Source organism: Medicago truncatula, chromosome 1, assembly GCF_003473485.1.
Source record: "Medicago truncatula cultivar Jemalong A17 chromosome 1, MtrunA17r5.0-ANR, whole genome shotgun sequence".
NCBI classification, from domain to species: Eukaryota; Viridiplantae; Streptophyta; class Magnoliopsida; order Fabales; family Fabaceae; genus Medicago; species Medicago truncatula.
Window position 1 is genome coordinate 12,074,350 of NC_053042.1, and position 17,731 is coordinate 12,092,080.

At 31.9% G+C, this 17,731-nt stretch overlaps 3 protein-coding genes across 5 annotated transcripts; 1 reads left to right on the forward strand and 2 right to left on the reverse strand.

The window, feature by feature from the left end:
• The first annotated feature begins 1,860 nt into the window (after window positions 1-1,860).
• LOC25482619 (RNA demethylase ALKBH10B) lies at window positions 1,861-6,532 on the forward strand. Of its 2 annotated transcripts, XM_013611205.3 has the most exons (8): window positions 1,861-2,689; window positions 3,262-3,384; window positions 3,771-3,868; window positions 3,981-4,098; window positions 4,857-4,979; window positions 5,098-5,210; window positions 5,320-5,477; window positions 5,617-6,532. In XM_013611205.3, exons 1-8 carry the CDS (start codon window positions 2,131-2,133, stop codon window positions 6,284-6,286), a joined length of 1,962 nt encoding a protein of 653 aa, XP_013466659.1. In that variant the 5' UTR covers window positions 1,861-2,130; the 3' UTR covers window positions 6,287-6,532. The 2 variants fall into 2 exon arrangements, with proteins under 2 accessions (XP_013466659.1, XP_039689960.1); XM_039834026.1 differs by lacking the exon at window positions 3,262-3,384.
• Window positions 6,533-7,097: 565 nt separating this feature from the next.
• LOC25482620 (tRNase Z TRZ1) lies at window positions 7,098-11,191 on the reverse strand. 2 transcript variants are annotated; one of them, XM_013611206.3, is made up of 8 exons: window positions 10,809-11,191; window positions 10,389-10,551; window positions 10,234-10,304; window positions 9,628-9,723; window positions 9,009-9,122; window positions 8,050-8,118; window positions 7,868-7,942; window positions 7,098-7,494 (listed from the first exon to the last, which is right to left on the reverse strand). In XM_013611206.3, the coding sequence occupies exons 1-8, from the start codon at window positions 11,151-11,153 to the stop codon at window positions 7,420-7,422; spliced, it is 1,008 nt and encodes a 335-aa protein (XP_013466660.1). In that variant the 5' UTR covers window positions 11,154-11,191; the 3' UTR covers window positions 7,098-7,419. The 2 variants fall into 2 exon arrangements, 1 of the variants encoding a protein (XP_013466660.1); XR_003009493.2 differs by having other exon boundaries at window positions 7,431-7,494; window positions 8,050-8,156.
• A 2,890-nt stretch (window positions 11,192-14,081) lies between these two features.
• On the reverse strand, window positions 14,082-17,292 carry LOC25482621 (annexin D5). The gene is made up of 6 exons (XM_013611208.1): window positions 17,217-17,292; window positions 16,600-16,745; window positions 15,807-16,025; window positions 15,201-15,413; window positions 14,585-14,674; window positions 14,082-14,285 (listed from the first exon to the last, which is right to left on the reverse strand). Exons 1-6 carry the CDS (start codon window positions 17,290-17,292, stop codon window positions 14,082-14,084), a joined length of 948 nt encoding a protein of 315 aa, XP_013466662.1.
• Between the last annotated feature and the right edge of the window lie 439 nt (window positions 17,293-17,731).

Sequence of the window (17,731 nt, forward strand, 5' to 3'; positions counted from 1 at the left end):
GATCATATTTTACTTAAGAGATTAGTCTTTACAAATGTGCATAAAAATAGAAATTGAAAAACAAGAAAATTGAGTAGTTATTAAAAGATTAACACGATTTATAAAATAATTATGATCCAATTAAGAAAATTAGATGCATTTCCTAAAAAATTTGTTTGGCACATGGCAAAGACTCTTTTCAATTATGGAATTATTGATAGTAAAATGAAAATATGAATAAGACCCACTTCTATAAAATAAGCAAATAAATGCATATTGAATTTTGATTTAATGTATATGATTATCTAAATATTTTTTTGGATTATTATGATTATCTTAATCAATCCATTACAAAGGTATACTCGTATACTTTTTCACTAATATGTTTATAATAGATTTTTTTTTTTTCTTTCTACTAATGAGTACTATATTTGACAACTTCATTTCATACCAGTAAATGTAATTAGCAACCTGTTTAGGTTTACTTGTTTCTTGAAAGGCATTCATTTTTGTTTTTAAGAATTAAGTACTTAGTACAAGTGGTGTCAGTGAAACTAAATGAGGTATTGACCATTTACTTTCAATTTCATTTTTAAAAATCATTGAATTTCGAAAATAAGTTAAAAGGATGTATCATGGTTAACATAAGTACTTTTTGGCCATTGCACCTAAATAAGTACTTTTGCATATAAATAGAGCTCTTTTAAAATAGGAACATTAAAATAAGTTCATAAGTTTATGCAAACATTCCATGTGGAGAGAGTCAAGTTAAGGCATGTGGTTGAAATTAATATCACAATTAAAGTACTATGCTTTTAAACTTTTTACAATCTCATTATTCAAGCATTAATCAAAACCTTTTAAAAGAGGGTGATGTTAGGTGCATTTAAAACTAAAGAAAATAAGTGGTTATGCGTAGTTAACAAGTTACCACAAATTAGAATTCAGACTCGTTGCACTTATTTAAATACCTAACTTATTTGACGTACTCATGCTCATGCAATTAAACTATTACTATTTAATATTATCAATCAAATAAAAATAAGATAGAAGTGATTTTTTCACCAACAAAAAAATGAGTTTTAGTCTCGATTTTTAGTCTAACTCTCTTTTTACAAATGTATTTAAAAAATTAATTTTTATCGCAACATAATCAATCATTCATTCATATAATCAACGTTTAACACACTCTCAATATGGTTGGGTCTTGTGGAAAGACTTGGAAGGCATGTTCGCATTTAATACCATTTGTTACTCAACATGCCTCAAATAAAACTTCGAGATAATCTATATAACATCTATAGACGAATTGACAAATACTATTCAAAACTCACAAATAAAAGCGAGATCTAGGTTTTGAACTCCGCTGCACTGGTAACAATATCAACTTTGTCGGTTGAGTTAAACTAAAAATAAAATAAAGTAATTTTAACCCTATATATTTAGGGAACTTCTACGGTACACTCACAAAATGAGGTGTACCGGTACTCTTGCTTCATAATTTTATAAATTAACGATAATTTTTTATGTAATAAATAGTTATTTGTCAATATTTATATTTTATAGAACATCATTTTATCAGAAAAAACATCATTTCATTGTTTATAAGAATTATAGTAATTATTTTTACATATTATCGTAAAAAATAATCAATGTTCTCAATTACGAGTGATAAAAATTCAAAAAAATTAATTTTATTTCGTTGACACTTTTGATGAATAAGATTTAGTTGTTATAATTATAAATGATAAAAAAAAATATTTTTCTTAAAAAAACAACTCTTTTAACTATTAATTTAAAGAGTGGGTGTATTGGTACACTCAAATATATTGGGTGTACCATAGAATTTGCCATATATTTATACTCCAACAACCTCCTCCATTCTCATTATTCAACATCTCACTCTCATCTTTCATGATCTCCTCAATCACACTCCCTTCCCCAAAACCCTTAATTTCTCATCAAATTTTGCACCTTTTCACATTAATTCCTCCCAATTTCACATTTCATTTCATAGGATCCAACTAAAATGCATTGAATTTGATCATAACTAAAAAAAAAAAAAAATTAAGGAAAAAGAATAATTTTTTTAAAAATTTCTGTATTGGGTATGCTTTGTAGGTGTTTGTTAATTTGATTCAGTGAGTTTTCATGGCAATGCCAATGGGAAATGCAGTAATGCCGGAGATAAAGTATTTTCCGGTAGTGTTTACTGGCGGTGAAGTGCAGCAACAATGGTTTGTGGATGAGAGAGATGGGTTTATGAATTGGCTTCGCAGCGAATTTGCAGCTGCGAATGCGATTATAGATTGTTTGTGTCAGCATTTAGGTGTTGCTGGTGAGAGTGGTGAGTATGATCATGTTGTTGGTGCAATTCAGCAGAGGAGAATTAATTGGAATCAAGTGCTTCTTATGCAGCAGTACTATTCGGTTAATGAGGTGGAGTATGCGTTACAGCAGGTGGCGTGGCGGAAGCAGCAGAGGTTTGTGAAGCCGGTTGTTAAGGAGTTTAGGAAGGTTAAGCAATGGCAGAGGTTTGAGGCTTCCAATGTTAAGGAAGGTAGTAATTCTAGTGTTGAAATGCATAGTAACAAAGCGAATTCAACGGTTAAAGAGACTCGAGTTGTTGACAAGATCGAAGAAATTAAATGTGAGGGCATGGTTGGAACCAAGGATGATAAGATTTCAGACATTGCCGAGGACAAGAAAGGTAAATAACGGGTTTGTTGCACTATCTGAGTCATAGTTTTAAATTGCCGTTGTGATAGCAAAGACGGTCATAACTCATAATCTACGAAACCACGATGTTAGTGTCACACAAATGTTGTTGTAAATCACAATTTAAAATCATGATATGCATTATACCACAACAAGATGAAGCTTGGATCTTTAAGTAATACTGTTATTGCAGCATTATGCAATATTTTTACTTTATTTTCTGATGCATTCTCGATATGTGACACCCAGGAAGGCGTGCCCTCAACCTAATGGCATTGAGCGCAACTTGCATTCAAAGTCTTGATATGATTGGACTGTGTTATGGTTTTAAATTATGGTTGTAGAGATTATTATAGGCCCCTTGACTACAATGTTTCATCTTGCAAAATGCAATCTAATCATGATGTGCATTATACTACAATGTTGTGAATACTTGATTTGTATCTACATGATTTCAGGGCTTTTACCCTGTTAAAATTAGCAACATTTTAGAGTCTGAGTTTTTGAATGAATTCTGTATACTTAAGCCATCTTGAATTTTTCATCTTGGGGTTGCTTGAACAGATAGTATAACAAATCATCAAACCGATGGTATTTTGAAGAAATCTGGCAATCCTCATGGATCTCTTTCCAGTTCAGAATGTGAAGCTGTGTGTTTAAATGAAGGAATTGCATCAAGCCCTCGAGGTTTTCTTCCTGTTGAATATGATTTGAATGATAATATATATCAAATTCTAGAAGGAACCAGCTTATGCTAGGTGTATACGTGAAATTTAGAAATGAAGTAAATAATTTGTGGATTTTGTTCCCTATCATCCATGTGTTTGTCATAGGCACGCAATTTGGACCACCTTTTTACTGATATGAAAACCAGAGGGAGTACCTCCAGATTGACATCGCAATGTTTTTTAACAATCTATCTTCAATTACTTACTTTCTTGCTTGCTTTCGCTCACATACAGAGTTCCAAGAACTTATATGATTAGGGTCGGCTTATAGACGTAATTTTCTGTTAAGATTGGTTTGATATTTGTTTTCCATCATATTTATACTCTCGTGCAATCTGTTTTCAGAAAATGAATCAAATTCTATGCAAAATGAAAATCAAACGAAGAATGATTCTAAAATGGGAAAAACTTTTATAAGCAACGAGATATTTGATGGAAAGAAGGTAGGGTTTTTTAAATGATAGCTTGTTTTTCTTAATTTGTCATTTTTTTTCTTAATTTGTAATACCTTCTCACAAATGTTCTTCTTTTTGTTCCATCTTTTATACTCTATAGGAGAATGTGGTTGATGGACTAAAGTTGTATGAACATTTACTTGATAGTACTGAAGTTTCAGAACTAGTTTCATTGGTCAATGATCTGAGGGTTTCTGGAAGAAGAGGACAATTTCAAGGTAAGTGTATTGTGTCCTATGTTTTAATGTTGCAAGAATCTACCCTTTTTTTAGGGAATGCTTTCCAACATGATATAATATATAACTACAAGAACAAAATTAAATTTGGAAACTAAGAAAGAGAAAACTGAGTTTTTAAAAAAAAAAACCTAAAGAGAGGGTAGACATTACAGATTAATCCTGCGGCAATTGTTTCTTGCAAGAACCATTAGGGTATGTTAGGGAGTTGACATTCATTGAGCTAACAAAAAAACATGATAAATGATCTTATGATACTTCAATCACAGTTAATTTATTTTTAAAAATATTTTATTGTGTCAAATGTAGATATAGCCCTACAAAACCCAACTCCCAGATATAACCTTAGTGTTTTGTTCCATCTTGAGAGGAAGACTAAATACACGGCAGCGATGATAGAATAAAGATGTGCAGGAAACGCGGGACACCATCGTAGGTTTTGGACTATGTATTTATGTTTGTATAAGGTGCCATAAAAGAAACATGCTCAAGTATAACTATTACAATATTTTGAATCTTTGGTTAAAATTAGTCTGTATCAAGAATGTTTAAAATCGAAATGTGATATAGTACATGTTTTAGGTTAGTTTCCATTTTTAAAATGAGAAAAAGTTGTCATATCCTTAGGTACCGAAAAAAAAGAGACTTATTTTATTTAACCTTCAGCACAAGTGCATTTTCTAGTACCAAGTACTTTTTTCTTTATAGTAACTGCTAGTTACTAACATTTATATGAACAGGAAGTCAAACATATGTAGCCTCTAGAAGGCCCGTGGGAGGGCATGGAAGGGAGATGATTCAGTTGGGTGTTCCAATTGCTGATGCTCCACCAGATATGGACAATTTGACAACATCGACCAAAGGCAAGTCTTATATTACACAGTTCATTATTGTTTCATTTTGCAGCCGATAGCTATATTATTTGACTTTTCCTACCTCTATAATCATGATTGATGAAATTTCGCTAATTGAATCTGACAGAAAAGAATATAGAATCTATACCATCCTTGCTTCAAGATATTATTGAGCGCATGACAGCCTCGCAAGTGATGACTGTGAAGCCTGATGCTAGCATTGTAGATTTCTATAACGAGGTAGTAGCTTCTTGTATGTCTTTTTAGGAAAGGGGTGAGTACATCGAGAGTTTGGTATAATAACGAAATTGCTAATGTAACCCTGTATCCATATTACAATTATCTACAGGGTGATTACTCAATGCCAAACAGTTGGCCGTCTTGGTTTGGAAGGCCTGTTTATACGTTATTTCTGACTGAATGTGACATAACTTTTGGGAGAACAATTGTCTCACGCCACCACCCTGGGGATTATAGGGGCTCTCTCAAGCTTTCTCTCATACCTGGGTAATATTCGTTAACCTTGTCTGTTTTATATGCTACTCACTCCGTCCTATAATAATAATAATACTAATCACATTTGCAAAGAAAAGCCAAAGGTGTTATACTCTAGATAGGTTTTTTGATAATTGAATAGCAACTGTAGGTCCATTATAGTGATGCAAGGAAATGCAGCTGATTGTGCTAAACATGCTATTCCTTCTATTCATAAACAACGCATACTTATTACTTTCGCAAAGTCTCAGCCAAAACAGTCCCTGCCAATTGATGCTCAACGCCTTGGTTCGCCCGCGACATCATATTCGTTAGCTGCACCGATCAGAACTACAAATCATATCAGTCACCATCAGCATCAGTTAGCCCCCAAGCATTATTCTGCTGTTGAAATAACCGGGGTTCCGCCTGCTCCCTCCCTCCGCACACCTCCAAACAGCACGCAGCCATTGTTTGTGCCAGTGCCAGTCGCATTTCCCATGCAATGTTCTACACCTGTGCCGATTCAGCCTGGTTCTACAGGATGGTCCGTCTCTCCTCCAAGGCACCCTCCTCCCCGTATCCTCGTTTCCGGCACGGGAGTCTTCCTCCCTCCACCTGGTTCAGCTAATTCATCTCAGCACTTGCAAGGTACCGTAACTCCAACCACGATAAAACAAAATGGGAAATCAAATCACAACAATACTAATGGTTCGTCAAAAGGTAAAATGGATGGTAATATGCAAATGCAAGAATGCAGTGGAAATGCAGATGGAACTAAAGTTGAAAAAGTTATAGAGGAAGAAGGGAAAAATAATGGAGAAATTGTTTCAAGCCACTGAAAGATTATAGAGAAATAGAAGGCTTGTGAAAAAAGATGGATTGGTATGAACTTAAATTTGAGTTTATATCAAATGTAAACAGTGGCAACATTGGAGATAACATTATACTGCAAAGAAGAGAACAAGGGAAGGATGTAGAACATTTTGGTTCTGTCTAAAATCCCATCTTTCTTTGCTCCATTCCTTCTTTTTGTTGTCTTGTTATATTATATATTAACTTCTATAGCAAAAGAAAACCATTCTTAATTCAGATTTTTGCATTCTTGATTTCTTTGCTGCATTTTGCTGTTGATTGTTATTGTTAAATGTTTGTTTGGACCATTTTTGTAGTTAATTTGAATGCAATGCCAATGTAAAAATATTTTTACACATGAACCTAATAATGTATTTTCACATTATTCAATGAGTATGTAAAATATTTTTACATTAACAATGAATATAAATTAAAAAAATCTTTAAAATAATTAACATGATAAATACATGCAATGTCGAGTCAGAATCCAAAGACTCTTTCAATCAAGGTAAATTCTTAGCAAAAATGCATTGCCCAATGTATATTTCTCATCCCATATGAAACTGAACAGTTGGATAAGTAGTAAAGAGATTGATTTTATTTTAATTCTAACTATTATTATATTTACAATTGGATAAGTAGCAAATAAAGGGATTTTATTTACTTCAAATCCTGTTTTGTTCTAGTATCTATAATATTTGTTCAAACCGGATTATTTCACTTCTTAATTTAAAATTGGTCAAAAAAAAAAATACTTAATTTAAACTAAATATCAATTTTCTAAAAGTAACTCAGAAATACACAACCTGGGTGATATTGAGTTTTTTCCTTGTAAAAGAGGACACATGTCAATATGTACAAGTTTCATTTCTCAGTGAATAAGGATCATTCAAATAGCATTTTCATTTTTCTTTAACTGTTACAGTTAGCCTAATGAAATGAATCAAAAGTTACTAGATGAAAACTGTTACAGATAGCCTAATAAAAAAAATTAGGTAATTCAAGAGTACATCAGGGGATTTATCCTTTTATTGCACTTTCCCACATTTGCCAACAATGATGATGGAGGGAAAAAACAACTCCATTCATTTATGTGTTCAATCAAACTTCCAACTTATTTTCAGAAACCTTCAGTAAGTGCAAAAGTACGACCGGCTAATGGTGGAGGCAATGCACCAACAGCTTGTTGAATTTCCTGAATATCATAAGCACAAAATGGTGCATCAGCATTCCAACGAAAAAACATAACTGGAGAAAACTAATATTGAGCACATGATATTAATTTTCTATTTGTTGGAAATATGACGTAGTCACTGCAGTCACCACATGGATGTGAAAAAACGTAGTCACTACAGACTACAGTCATCAGACTGGAGCCATTACATGAAAATCAGACAGTTCACATTCTGACTTGTGATTTAAATCTAATTTACTGAATTGACACGAGTCGTTAGATTTTCATCAATCGACACCAATCACATGACTGCAGTTACTGATGTACTCACTAAAACCAAGGTTTTGGGAGGATGGTTTATTATTCTCAAGAGACAAATACAATAATGTCATACCTCTACTGTGTAACGTGCGGAAAAGTGAATCAAAAGGATTGCTTTGTTCTGTAACCTATCAGCATAACTTATTATCTGAAATAACACAATGAGAAGAAATAAACCAATAAATAGAAACAAAGTGATAAAACTACTGATATTTGCATGAAATTGTATGCTATTGATTGCAGCAGGTAGCATACCTCAGATAAATGAGTGTGTCCATAATCTCTGGCATGTTCCACAGTCATTTCATTGTTAACAAAGGTGGACTACACGAATAATGGAGGAAAATAAGGTTGAGTGTAAACTGTGAAGCCATAACATCAACCATCAACACCAGTTCATTGAGGGTTCAGTACTTCACTCCCATAAGAATTTAACTCTAAGTGAGTGGCGAAAGACTAAAAATAAAGCCTAACTAAAAATTGAGTAAATAGAGAAAACTGATTAGGCATCTGAAATCAAAGAGGCACATGGCCACATTCCGCGAGGTGTTTGGTTGTAGTTTGATTCTGAAGATGCTCAAGGTCTCTTTAACAATTTCTACTTTAAAGGTGGGAGGATCGTGAATTTGATGCTCAAACTAATGGCACCTTTCTGTGACGAACTTGAAAATATTACCTTTTGAATATCAAAAGCAAAAGGATAAAGTTTTCTCAAGAGTCTTTTGAAAAAATGTTTTAAAAAGTTACCATTCACTACGAATATAAATCACCAAGGAAAAGCATAATCAGAGATAGAAATCAAATAAAGCAAACCAAAGATCATACAAAATGGCTTCAATGACCTTAAGGAGAACCAAATGGGAGGTCACTATAAGATCAGGATGTGAACCAGCAAGAACAAAGAAACAACTATCAAGAAAATCAATTCATAATTTCATTTGAGCCTGGAATTTAAATTTTACGAAGGCCATGTATTCTAGGTTATCAGCGATATAACTACCAAACAACCTACCTAAGTGAGAGGTTTCAACAAAACTAAAGGTCTATGATTCCAAATCTTGTTTTTTGAAGAGATAAGATAAAGAAAAAATGGCAAAATAAAACACAAATCAGATTATATAAAACACAGTATTTCAGATACTGCAACTTGCAAGTGCAAATTCCAATTTAATTTGTACTTGGTTTCTTCTTAAGTATTGGACGAAGTGGATTACCTCCAATACAAGAACTTTAGCCCGCAAGACATCAGTGTTATTTTCATCAATTATAAAATCTGACATGGTGTCTCCTGTGAAAGCAATTTCCGGCTCTTTCAACGTGTTTGTTATCTGCCAAAAGACCAGCTTATTTAAGCATTTGTAGTGAAACCGAAGCTATCAATTGAACTAAAGAGACATAATTTAGTCATTTTATGAACACAAATCGCAAAATCAATGTGTTCAGCTGTAGTGTTGTTGATGGTGGAAGGCCGAAAGTCTGCCATATAAACATGCCATTGCAACCTAAGGCACCTCCATGGCGGGCATCCCTTCACAAATCGGCTATGGTGGTTGTCAAAAAACCTGCCATGCCATTCCGCTAGTGGCACCCTGGCCACCATTTAACAACACTGGCTGTTAATTACAAGTTTAATTCCGTTTTTTTGGCCATTGCAACTATTCTATATCCTGCTGAAAGTTCATTATTTTCTGCTCATCAAATCAAACTAAAATAAATGGAAAACTTACCAGCTGACAAATTCTAAAATTGGATGAAACATGCAAAAGATAATTAAGATGCCTAGATGTAAATTTGTCAAATCATTGACTAGTACATACAGTATATAACACTTACCTCCACACCAGAGAACTTCAATTTCTTAATTTCGTCACTAGAAAGACCAATATATTCTGGTTTAAGTTTGTTTTTTACAGAGTAAAGTATATAACCCTGCCAAAAACATGCAGAACAGTTAGGCCCCATATGCGATGAAAGGTGCATCATAATGCACATATATTAAAAAGATGTTTGTTGAATATCATATTAGATAATCTAAAATTCCAAAACTAAAAGTTTAGTAATGTGTAGACAGACAGGTATAAAATTTAAGCATAAAAGTAAGAGTTTAACAGAAGACAGATCCTTTATATTTTTTACATCTATGAAAGCTTAAAAAGTCATTCCTTCTGGTTTTTTTTCGAAATAGCGTATCGCAGAACAATAGCAGTTTGTTCAAATTTTATTACGCCATAGTGCTGCAGTGCCACTATTTGACAACATTTTAAAAAAATAACATAAATAGTATAATCAAAACAATTTAAGTAACTCAAATTTTTTACATTCATTTTCAAATGAAACCGCAATCAAAAGTCTCAACATTTTTCAAACCAAACAATGTCCTAGTCTAAAGAAATATTGAATAGCTCAAGACTCAAAAGACGCGAGTTGCTGGTCACCTACCTGGCTGGGTATTACATGATAAGTCCGAAAAGCTTTCACTTTAAGATCATGTCTCAGAGAAAATTCTTCTCCTGCAGTAAGTCAAGAACTAGGATCAACTGTACACAGGTAAAAAAACTTTGAAGTTTTAATCTTTGATTGAGAGAAACAATTACCTACATCCAAGCCTACGAGGTTGTGTTTAAGCTCAGATTGGTCCATTTTCCTGTGAATCTCAAAGAGTTTCTCTACATCCTCTTTTACTGAAATTGGTACAATAATTGTTGGGGGCTTCATACGGTATAAACCACGTGTGGCAACATACATGGGTAATCCTCCCTGTCAAAAGTAAACATACATCATAAAGTTCAGCAACAAATTAATTCAGTAATACATTCATTTTAAATGACAAATTCCCACAATAAAATTTGTCGTGTCCGTGTCACTATCCGTGCTTCATAGATGAGTACATATCATACAAAAACAGCAAATAAGCAACCAATCCAAAATTATGTAAAAGAAAAGTGCAAAAATGATGATCAAAATAAGATAGCATTAACAATGAAAATAAAGAAAGTAGTAAATAAGAAACTAACAATGTGATCCATATGAGCATGAGAGATCAAAAGAAAATCCATAGAAACAGCACGAGGTGGACAACGACCAATATCAAAAGCAACTCTAAAGTGTGAAAAAATAACACAAGTTTCATGTCCTCCAATTGATAAACCCTCAACTTGGTATCCTTCAATATTCAAACCCTTTGATTTCTTCTTTGACTCTGTTTCTGAACTTTTCTCAGTTCTAAGCTCCATCAACGCAATAGAATGGTACTGCTGCGGCGGCGGCGTTGCCTTTTTGCAGGGAAGAATACGGTGGCCGGAAATGCTGATTGTTAACTTCACTGCTGATAATGCTACTTGCTTAAACCTAACCAACATTGAATTTTTTGTTCTCCGTTCAAAATAGGAATGGTTAATTCTTTTGTACAAAAATAAGAATAGACAAAATTACATAATTAGTCCCTTAACTTAATTTTAGGTAACATTTTCATCCTTTATCTTTTTTTTTTGTAACGATTTAATCCTTTATGTTATAAAATGATACTATTTTATCATTTTTTATGAGATTTTTTCAATGAAATTTGATTTTCTAGGCTAGTATGATGAAGATTTGCATTTGTCTATGAGCTTGATGAATTTTTTTTGGAATTTTTTATTATTTTTTTCATAAAAAGGATAACTATGTTGTTATTTTATAACATAAAGGACTAAATCGTTACAAAAAAAAGATAAAGGACGAAAATGTTACCTAAAATTAAGTTAAGGGACTAATTGTGTAATTTTGCCTAATAAATATTATTTATAAATATCTAAATATTTCAAAAAAAAAAAAAAACTACCTATAAATATTTGCTTTATTAGGTTTGGAATTATTTAACCTAACAAATTTCATCTAAAAAAATGCATCGCACCAATTTCATTCATATCCTTTTACCTTTTTTTTTTTTTAAGAAAATATTTTCTACACTTATTTTATGTTGCACGTTTGGTCTAGAAACTATGAGCATATTAATGATCATAGTTGATGCCTTCTATTTTTGAATTTTTTTTGTTTGACAATTTTTTTTTACACTTATTTAAGGAAATTTTTTTTACACTTATTTAATTACTAAAAAAATGGATCGCACAAATTTCATTCATATCCTCTTGCCTTTTTTTTGCTATCCTCTTGTCTTTTTCTTTTTGACAATATTTTGTACACAATAATAGAAAAATTCATCGCACTAATTTCATGTCTTTTTTTTTTTCCGACAATATTATGTACATTTTTTTTTGGAACCAATTTCATGCCTTTATTTCATTCTTACCGTTGCCTTTTTTGATAATATTTTCTACACTTATTTAATACGTTTACAAACAAAATACCCTAATTTCCATGCAAACTCGGCTACCCTAATTTCCATGTAAACTTGGTTATATATACCAAGCCCTAAACGTGTTTCTCTCTAAGAAAAAAAAAAACCCCTAAACCGTGTAAAAATTTCACACACAACACAAAAATCATATATTTTGATATTTAAAGCTTTACAAATGGAAAGACGTGACCTTACAGCTTATTTTGTTCACCGTTACCTATTATATATTGCATTTTATTATTCGTATGTCAATCCCTTTACAATAAACCCGAGCGGAGCACGGGTCAAAAATCTAGTTGCATGTTATATGTAAAGGCTGGAGATCGAACTTTAGACACCCCACTTCTTCACATTTATAATGTGTGAGCTGGGGATTAAAAATATAAAATTTAATTTATTTAAGAAAAATAAAATTGATCTGGAGTTCGCTTAACAAAGAATCCAACTATTGCTGATTTATTTGTAAAGGCTGGAGATCGAACTTCAGACACCCCACTTCTTCACATTCATTAAATATGATTGTTCTCAACTACTGCTGATTTATTTGTTGCCATGTGTCCTTCATTTGTGAGGGAAACCTAAAAACTTGAGAAGGTTTTAATCAGAAATGGTTTTGTTTTATGCAAAGGTCTTTTAATTTATCTGAATGTAACTTCCGATCGCTTAAATAAGATACAAGTAACTTCCGATCGCTTAAATAAGATGCGATTTTATTGACTTTTTCTTTTATCATTATTAAAAACTATCTTTCATCTAACTTATTTAATGAGTTGAGCAAGTCAAACAACATATAGATGAGATGTCTTAGATTAAAATAATTAGCAGTGTCGAAAATGGGCTTGGAGCCCGAATGGGGATAGAAACTAACAACTAAATGAAAAAACTAAAATGAAATAACAAACAATAAAAGTAGATTAGCCAGAGTCTTCTCTTGTTACAATCGTCAAATAAAAGGAATGAGAAATATCGATCTCACCACCTCTCTCTTAAATTTGTTTTTTTCCCTCAATTTATTGGCTCCCATTTTCTTATCTTTTGACGAGAAAAAGTTTACGTAAGTTTGACTTTCGAGCTCATCAGGATCAGGAGTTTAGTGGTAAATATTTATGTTTTTAGGGAAATCATGGAAGTGTAGAGATCGTATGTGAAAGATGGGAGTTATTATTTATTATTGTATTTGTTTTGTTATTTTTTGGATGACGTTTAATTTTTCCATCATATGCTCTTCTCGCGAATCCTACTTATTTTTTCTTCTGAGAATACCCTTTGCTCGGATAATATAATCCGAACATTTTATTAGTGTGTTTTGAATTTTATATGGGAATTAGGACCTTCACCAAATGCTTATTAAATTATCAGAGAGGAAATTGGCTACTTATAAACTTTTCAGGTTTTGAGATGCATCATATATCAAAGAAAGTAGTAGTAGTAACTTGCATGGGTAATACTTTCATCTGCTGCATTCATTCCTTTTCTGCATAAAGTTCCTTTTAAGGGAGTAAAAAATTCCTACAGGCTTTTATTTTTTTAGGGAATTCTTACAGGTTTATATTTGCATTAATATGCATCTATAAGCCTGCGAGAAGACAGACTTATAGGTGCATATTAATGCAAATATCTAACACGATCTTTCCTTATACCAAATTTTTATTTTATAAAAAATATAAACATTTTAAAAAACTAGTACTGTATGAAACGTGTTTGGATGAACTTCTTTCTTAAAAAAAAAAAAATGTTTGGATGAACTTCTTTAAGCTTGTAAGAATTATAAAATTCTTTTCTATATTTAATTGAATTATTTTCATTAACTAGATGTAAATATAAATTGGGCTAAAATCTACTCCTATTTAGCCCAACAATGATTAAATTCTCTTAATTGAACATGATACAATAATTACATAGCTAGTACATACATAGGAACCCTGCTTTGCTTAATTAGTGTGATCACCTACTAATAATCAGTACCTAAGAGACTTATAAGAAAGTCTTCATAATGTCCTCTTGTATCTGATTTAACAGCATGAGTCAATGGCTTTTTATATCTACTATAATATGCTGCTTTTATTGGTTGCATATCAATCTCAGTCCTTGTCACTATTACCCTTATTAATCTACTATCATCAGTTCCAATACCCTTCATTGACTTGCGCAAAATCTGCAAAGGTATGCATAAAATACATCGTTAAGTATATAAACCCAAACAACATTTTATTTTATTTTTTAAAACCGGGTATCCTTTGCATGTAACTTGTGAAGACTAATCCTTTGAATTTTGTGGGATCAAATGGACAGTAAACAATAAAAGTTATAGAATAAACATGAGACGAAACCCTAAGCCCTAAACTGTTCAAGAATGCAAACAAGAATGCCATTAAGTATATTACCTTGGGAAACATGAGACTAAACCCTAAACCCTAAATTATAACAATGCAAATGGGAAAAATACAAAATTACCTTGGCAAAATACATGGGAGAGTTAGTAGCACATCGTAGTATGGTCAATAAGCCACTCATAAAAGAGCCAGATGTTTCACTCTTTATCGCCTTCATGACAAAATATGAGTTGGATTATGCACAAATAATAAGTGGAAATAGGAAGAAAAAAAAAATTATCCCTCAAATTTGTAAGCATTGGCAAAATAGTCCTTAATTTTTGTGATTTGGTAATTACATTTCTAGAATTGTAAAATATCATTTAAAATAATACATCGAATAAATTCTATCATTAAAGTTTATGGCGTGCACATTAATTTTCACTTACGAATTTTTCTCGATATAAATTAAATTTTATAGGTAAATTAGTTGATAATAAACTAACATTGATGAGATCAACGATCAATGTGACATGTGCAACTAACTTGCTATAATATGACCTCTAACGCTAAAAGTTAACCGAGATGGATTATTTTGAATGTTATTTACAATTTTGGGGACGTATTTACAAATTAAAAAAAATTAGGGACTATTTTGATCGATGTTTACAATTTCGAACACTAATTTTCCTATTCACTTGAAATAATTAATTAAGTAGAAAAGTAAACAAATCACTTGTAAGTTGTAAGCACATTACCTTTTCTAATGATTTGCCAAATGAAGTGTATGCAGAGTTAACTGCAGCCAAATGTGTGCTGCTTCTTTCACTAAAGATCCTTATAAATGTTTTCTCATCAGTTCCTATTCTCTTCTCACCTGATTTATACAATAGTTTGGCATCTTCTTCTACCATTAGACTATCCAATTCTGGACCTTCATACCGTGGTGTACTTACATATGCAAGCAACAACTATTATAAAGAAAATTATCCAACATTAGTATACAAAATTTTACACTTATTTTCTAAGGCTAGGGTATAAAGGAAAATACATATCATGATAGAATTAGTTTTGACATATTTGAATGTTTTCGAGTAGCATTGATTTTACCTCAAGAATTGATTTTAACTTAAAGCAAAAACTTGAAGCTTTTCCTCTACAATTGATTTTTAGCCCTGGATTTATCGTTCAACTCACTTTACATACTCACTTTTACATGATTGAATCCAAACATAAATCACTTTATATTCAACTACATTAACCATAATTGATTTTACATAATCAATGTATTTAATATCGCCTTTTATATGATTTTACAAACCAAAAAAAAAAACTGTTAAAGAGATAGGGGGTGGAGAAAGCACCTTCTTGTGATCACCACTAGTTTGGTTTTCAATGTCATGCTCAAGAGGGGAATGATAATTTGAGAGGTAAACTTCTTTCAATCTCCTTAATTGTGATGGTGTACGAGAACATATTGTTTCTGTAATAGCTTGATTATCAACCACTGGTGAAGTTAATGCTTTCCTTACTACCTTAGCATCTCGACTTGGAGGATCATGCAGCCAAAGTAACAATGCTTTCTGAAACCAAACATAAAGACGTCATATAGTTAACCTAGTTTGACGCGGTTAGACGAAGATATAAGGACTCACTAATAACCACATGATCAGAGGGAGATCTTATCATAGGTCCAACGATTTTCAAACAATCGGTCATATTCAATGTTTAAATGTTGTGTGTTTAATTCAAAATTAGTAAATGCTTAACTTGCTTGTAGCGCAAGTAACTGATAGGATAGAGTTCAGTTTTCTGTTATGGCAGTTAGTTTGTTATTTCGGTTATGTGCTTGAGCAAAAATAGCTCATTGAAGTGGAATGATAATTTAGTTTCTGAAATTTAACGAAATTCTAAAATGGCTCCTAAAACTGAAAATCTTTATTCATATTAAACTTTTCTAATTATTTCTAGGGCTAAATTAATAGACTCCAAAATATTATATGATTGAGAATTTTCAACGGCTAAATCGTCAAATAACTGCAATTTTAAAGACTAAATTGACGATTCACTCGTCAACAATTTTATGATACAAACAAATTAAGATGCTTTAATTGGAAAATATCTAAAATTAAATATGGAAGAAAAAAAATTGTTTACCTTGAGATTCCCACGAACCTCTGCAGATATTCGTTTGGAAAGTGGTTCGGAATAAGTAGTTTCATACTCTTGTTGAATAAGGCTACGTTGTTCTGAATTCCTATGAGCAAGGACTTGAATAACCCTTTTTGTGTCACACCCAAGACCTATAATAATAAATAATATAATGAGAAATAAAATATAGAAATTGCATTAGAGTTGAAAATAGCTAGACTTAATTTTTGGTATTTAAAAATGATCAATTATCATACATTGATCTCAATCTCTGTCCTTTCCTCATAAAATAATTTTGAGTAAGTGATTTTTGATGAAGCTGAAAAGTAGTTTTTGCTAAAATCATGGAGTCACCGTGTGTTTCTTCCAAATTCAATGCAAAATCTAAGCATAATTGCATGCATGTTTGAATTTACGATGAGTTTGGCAGAAACATTTTGTGAGCTACCGTGATTTTTTGCAAAAACTATAGTTTAGAGCTTCAAAGAAATCACGATGACACCGTGATTTCGAATACCCTACATGGCACCAAACATGATCTATATGGTGTCACAATGTTGGAAAACATTAAAATATCAAAATATGCATGAGTATTTTATGTGCTTATAATTTAAAATTAAAACCTTTGAAAGCTTTGTGCAGCTTCTTAGCATCTTCACGAGGTGATGGTATCACTGGAGGTACGGTTAAGGTTGCCATTATTTATCTTAATAACTTAACTGAAAAATGTTAAGTTTTTTTTTTTGAGAGATGAAAAATGTTAAGTTATTATTGCAAATTATGCATCATTATCTGCTAATGGAATTACGAATAAAATACACAATAAACCTAACTAAGGCTTATTGGAAAACTTATTTGTTCAATTTGCTAATATGGTTGTTTTATATCAGCTTAACTTTCGGACACAAAAATATGCATTAGCTAATTTTAAGTGCAACAATCAATTAATAGTAAACTAGAGCAATGGCTGGGAGATGCACATTCCTCTAGAGTTTCGTATATCCTTTTAATTTGCTAATTTGTTTACATTCACATTAGACTTTGTTATGAGAAGAAGGTCGAATTAGGGTTTGTTATACGTAGTAGAGAAAAAATTTGTTCAATAAAAAAAAGAATGTTAGACAATCTCCAAAATATG

Coding starts and splice junctions, on each gene's coding strand:
- LOC25482620 (XM_013611206.3), bottom strand. CDS start 11,153: ATGTTGGTTAGGTTTAAGCAAGTAGCATTATCAGCAGTGAAGTTAACA. Junction 10,305..10,388: donor CCTCGTAGGCTTGGATGTAG/GTAATTGTTTCT, acceptor GACTTACTGCAG/GAGAAGAATTTTCTCTGAGA. Junction 8,119..9,008: donor CTAAAGTTCTTGTATTGGAG/GTAATCCACTTC, acceptor TTATTCGTGTAG/TCCACCTTTGTTAACAATGA.
- LOC25482621 (XM_013611208.1), bottom strand. CDS start 17,292: ATGGCAACCTTAACCGTACCTCCAGTGATACCATCACCTCGTGAAGAT. Junction 16,746..17,216: donor GCTGCACAAAGCTTTCAAAG/GTTTTAATTTTA, acceptor TTATTATTATAG/GTCTTGGGTGTGACACAAAA. Junction 14,286..14,584: donor CTCCCATGTATTTTGCCAAG/GTAATTTTGTAT, acceptor ATACCTTTGCAG/ATTTTGCGCAAGTCAATGAA.
- LOC25482619 (XM_013611205.3), top strand. CDS start 2,131: ATGGCAATGCCAATGGGAAATGCAGTAATGCCGGAGATAAAGTATTTT. Junction 2,690..3,261: donor CATTGCCGAGGACAAGAAAG/GTAAATAACGGG, acceptor TTGCTTGAACAG/ATAGTATAACAAATCATCAA. Junction 3,869..3,980: donor AGATATTTGATGGAAAGAAG/GTAGGGTTTTTT, acceptor TATACTCTATAG/GAGAATGTGGTTGATGGACT.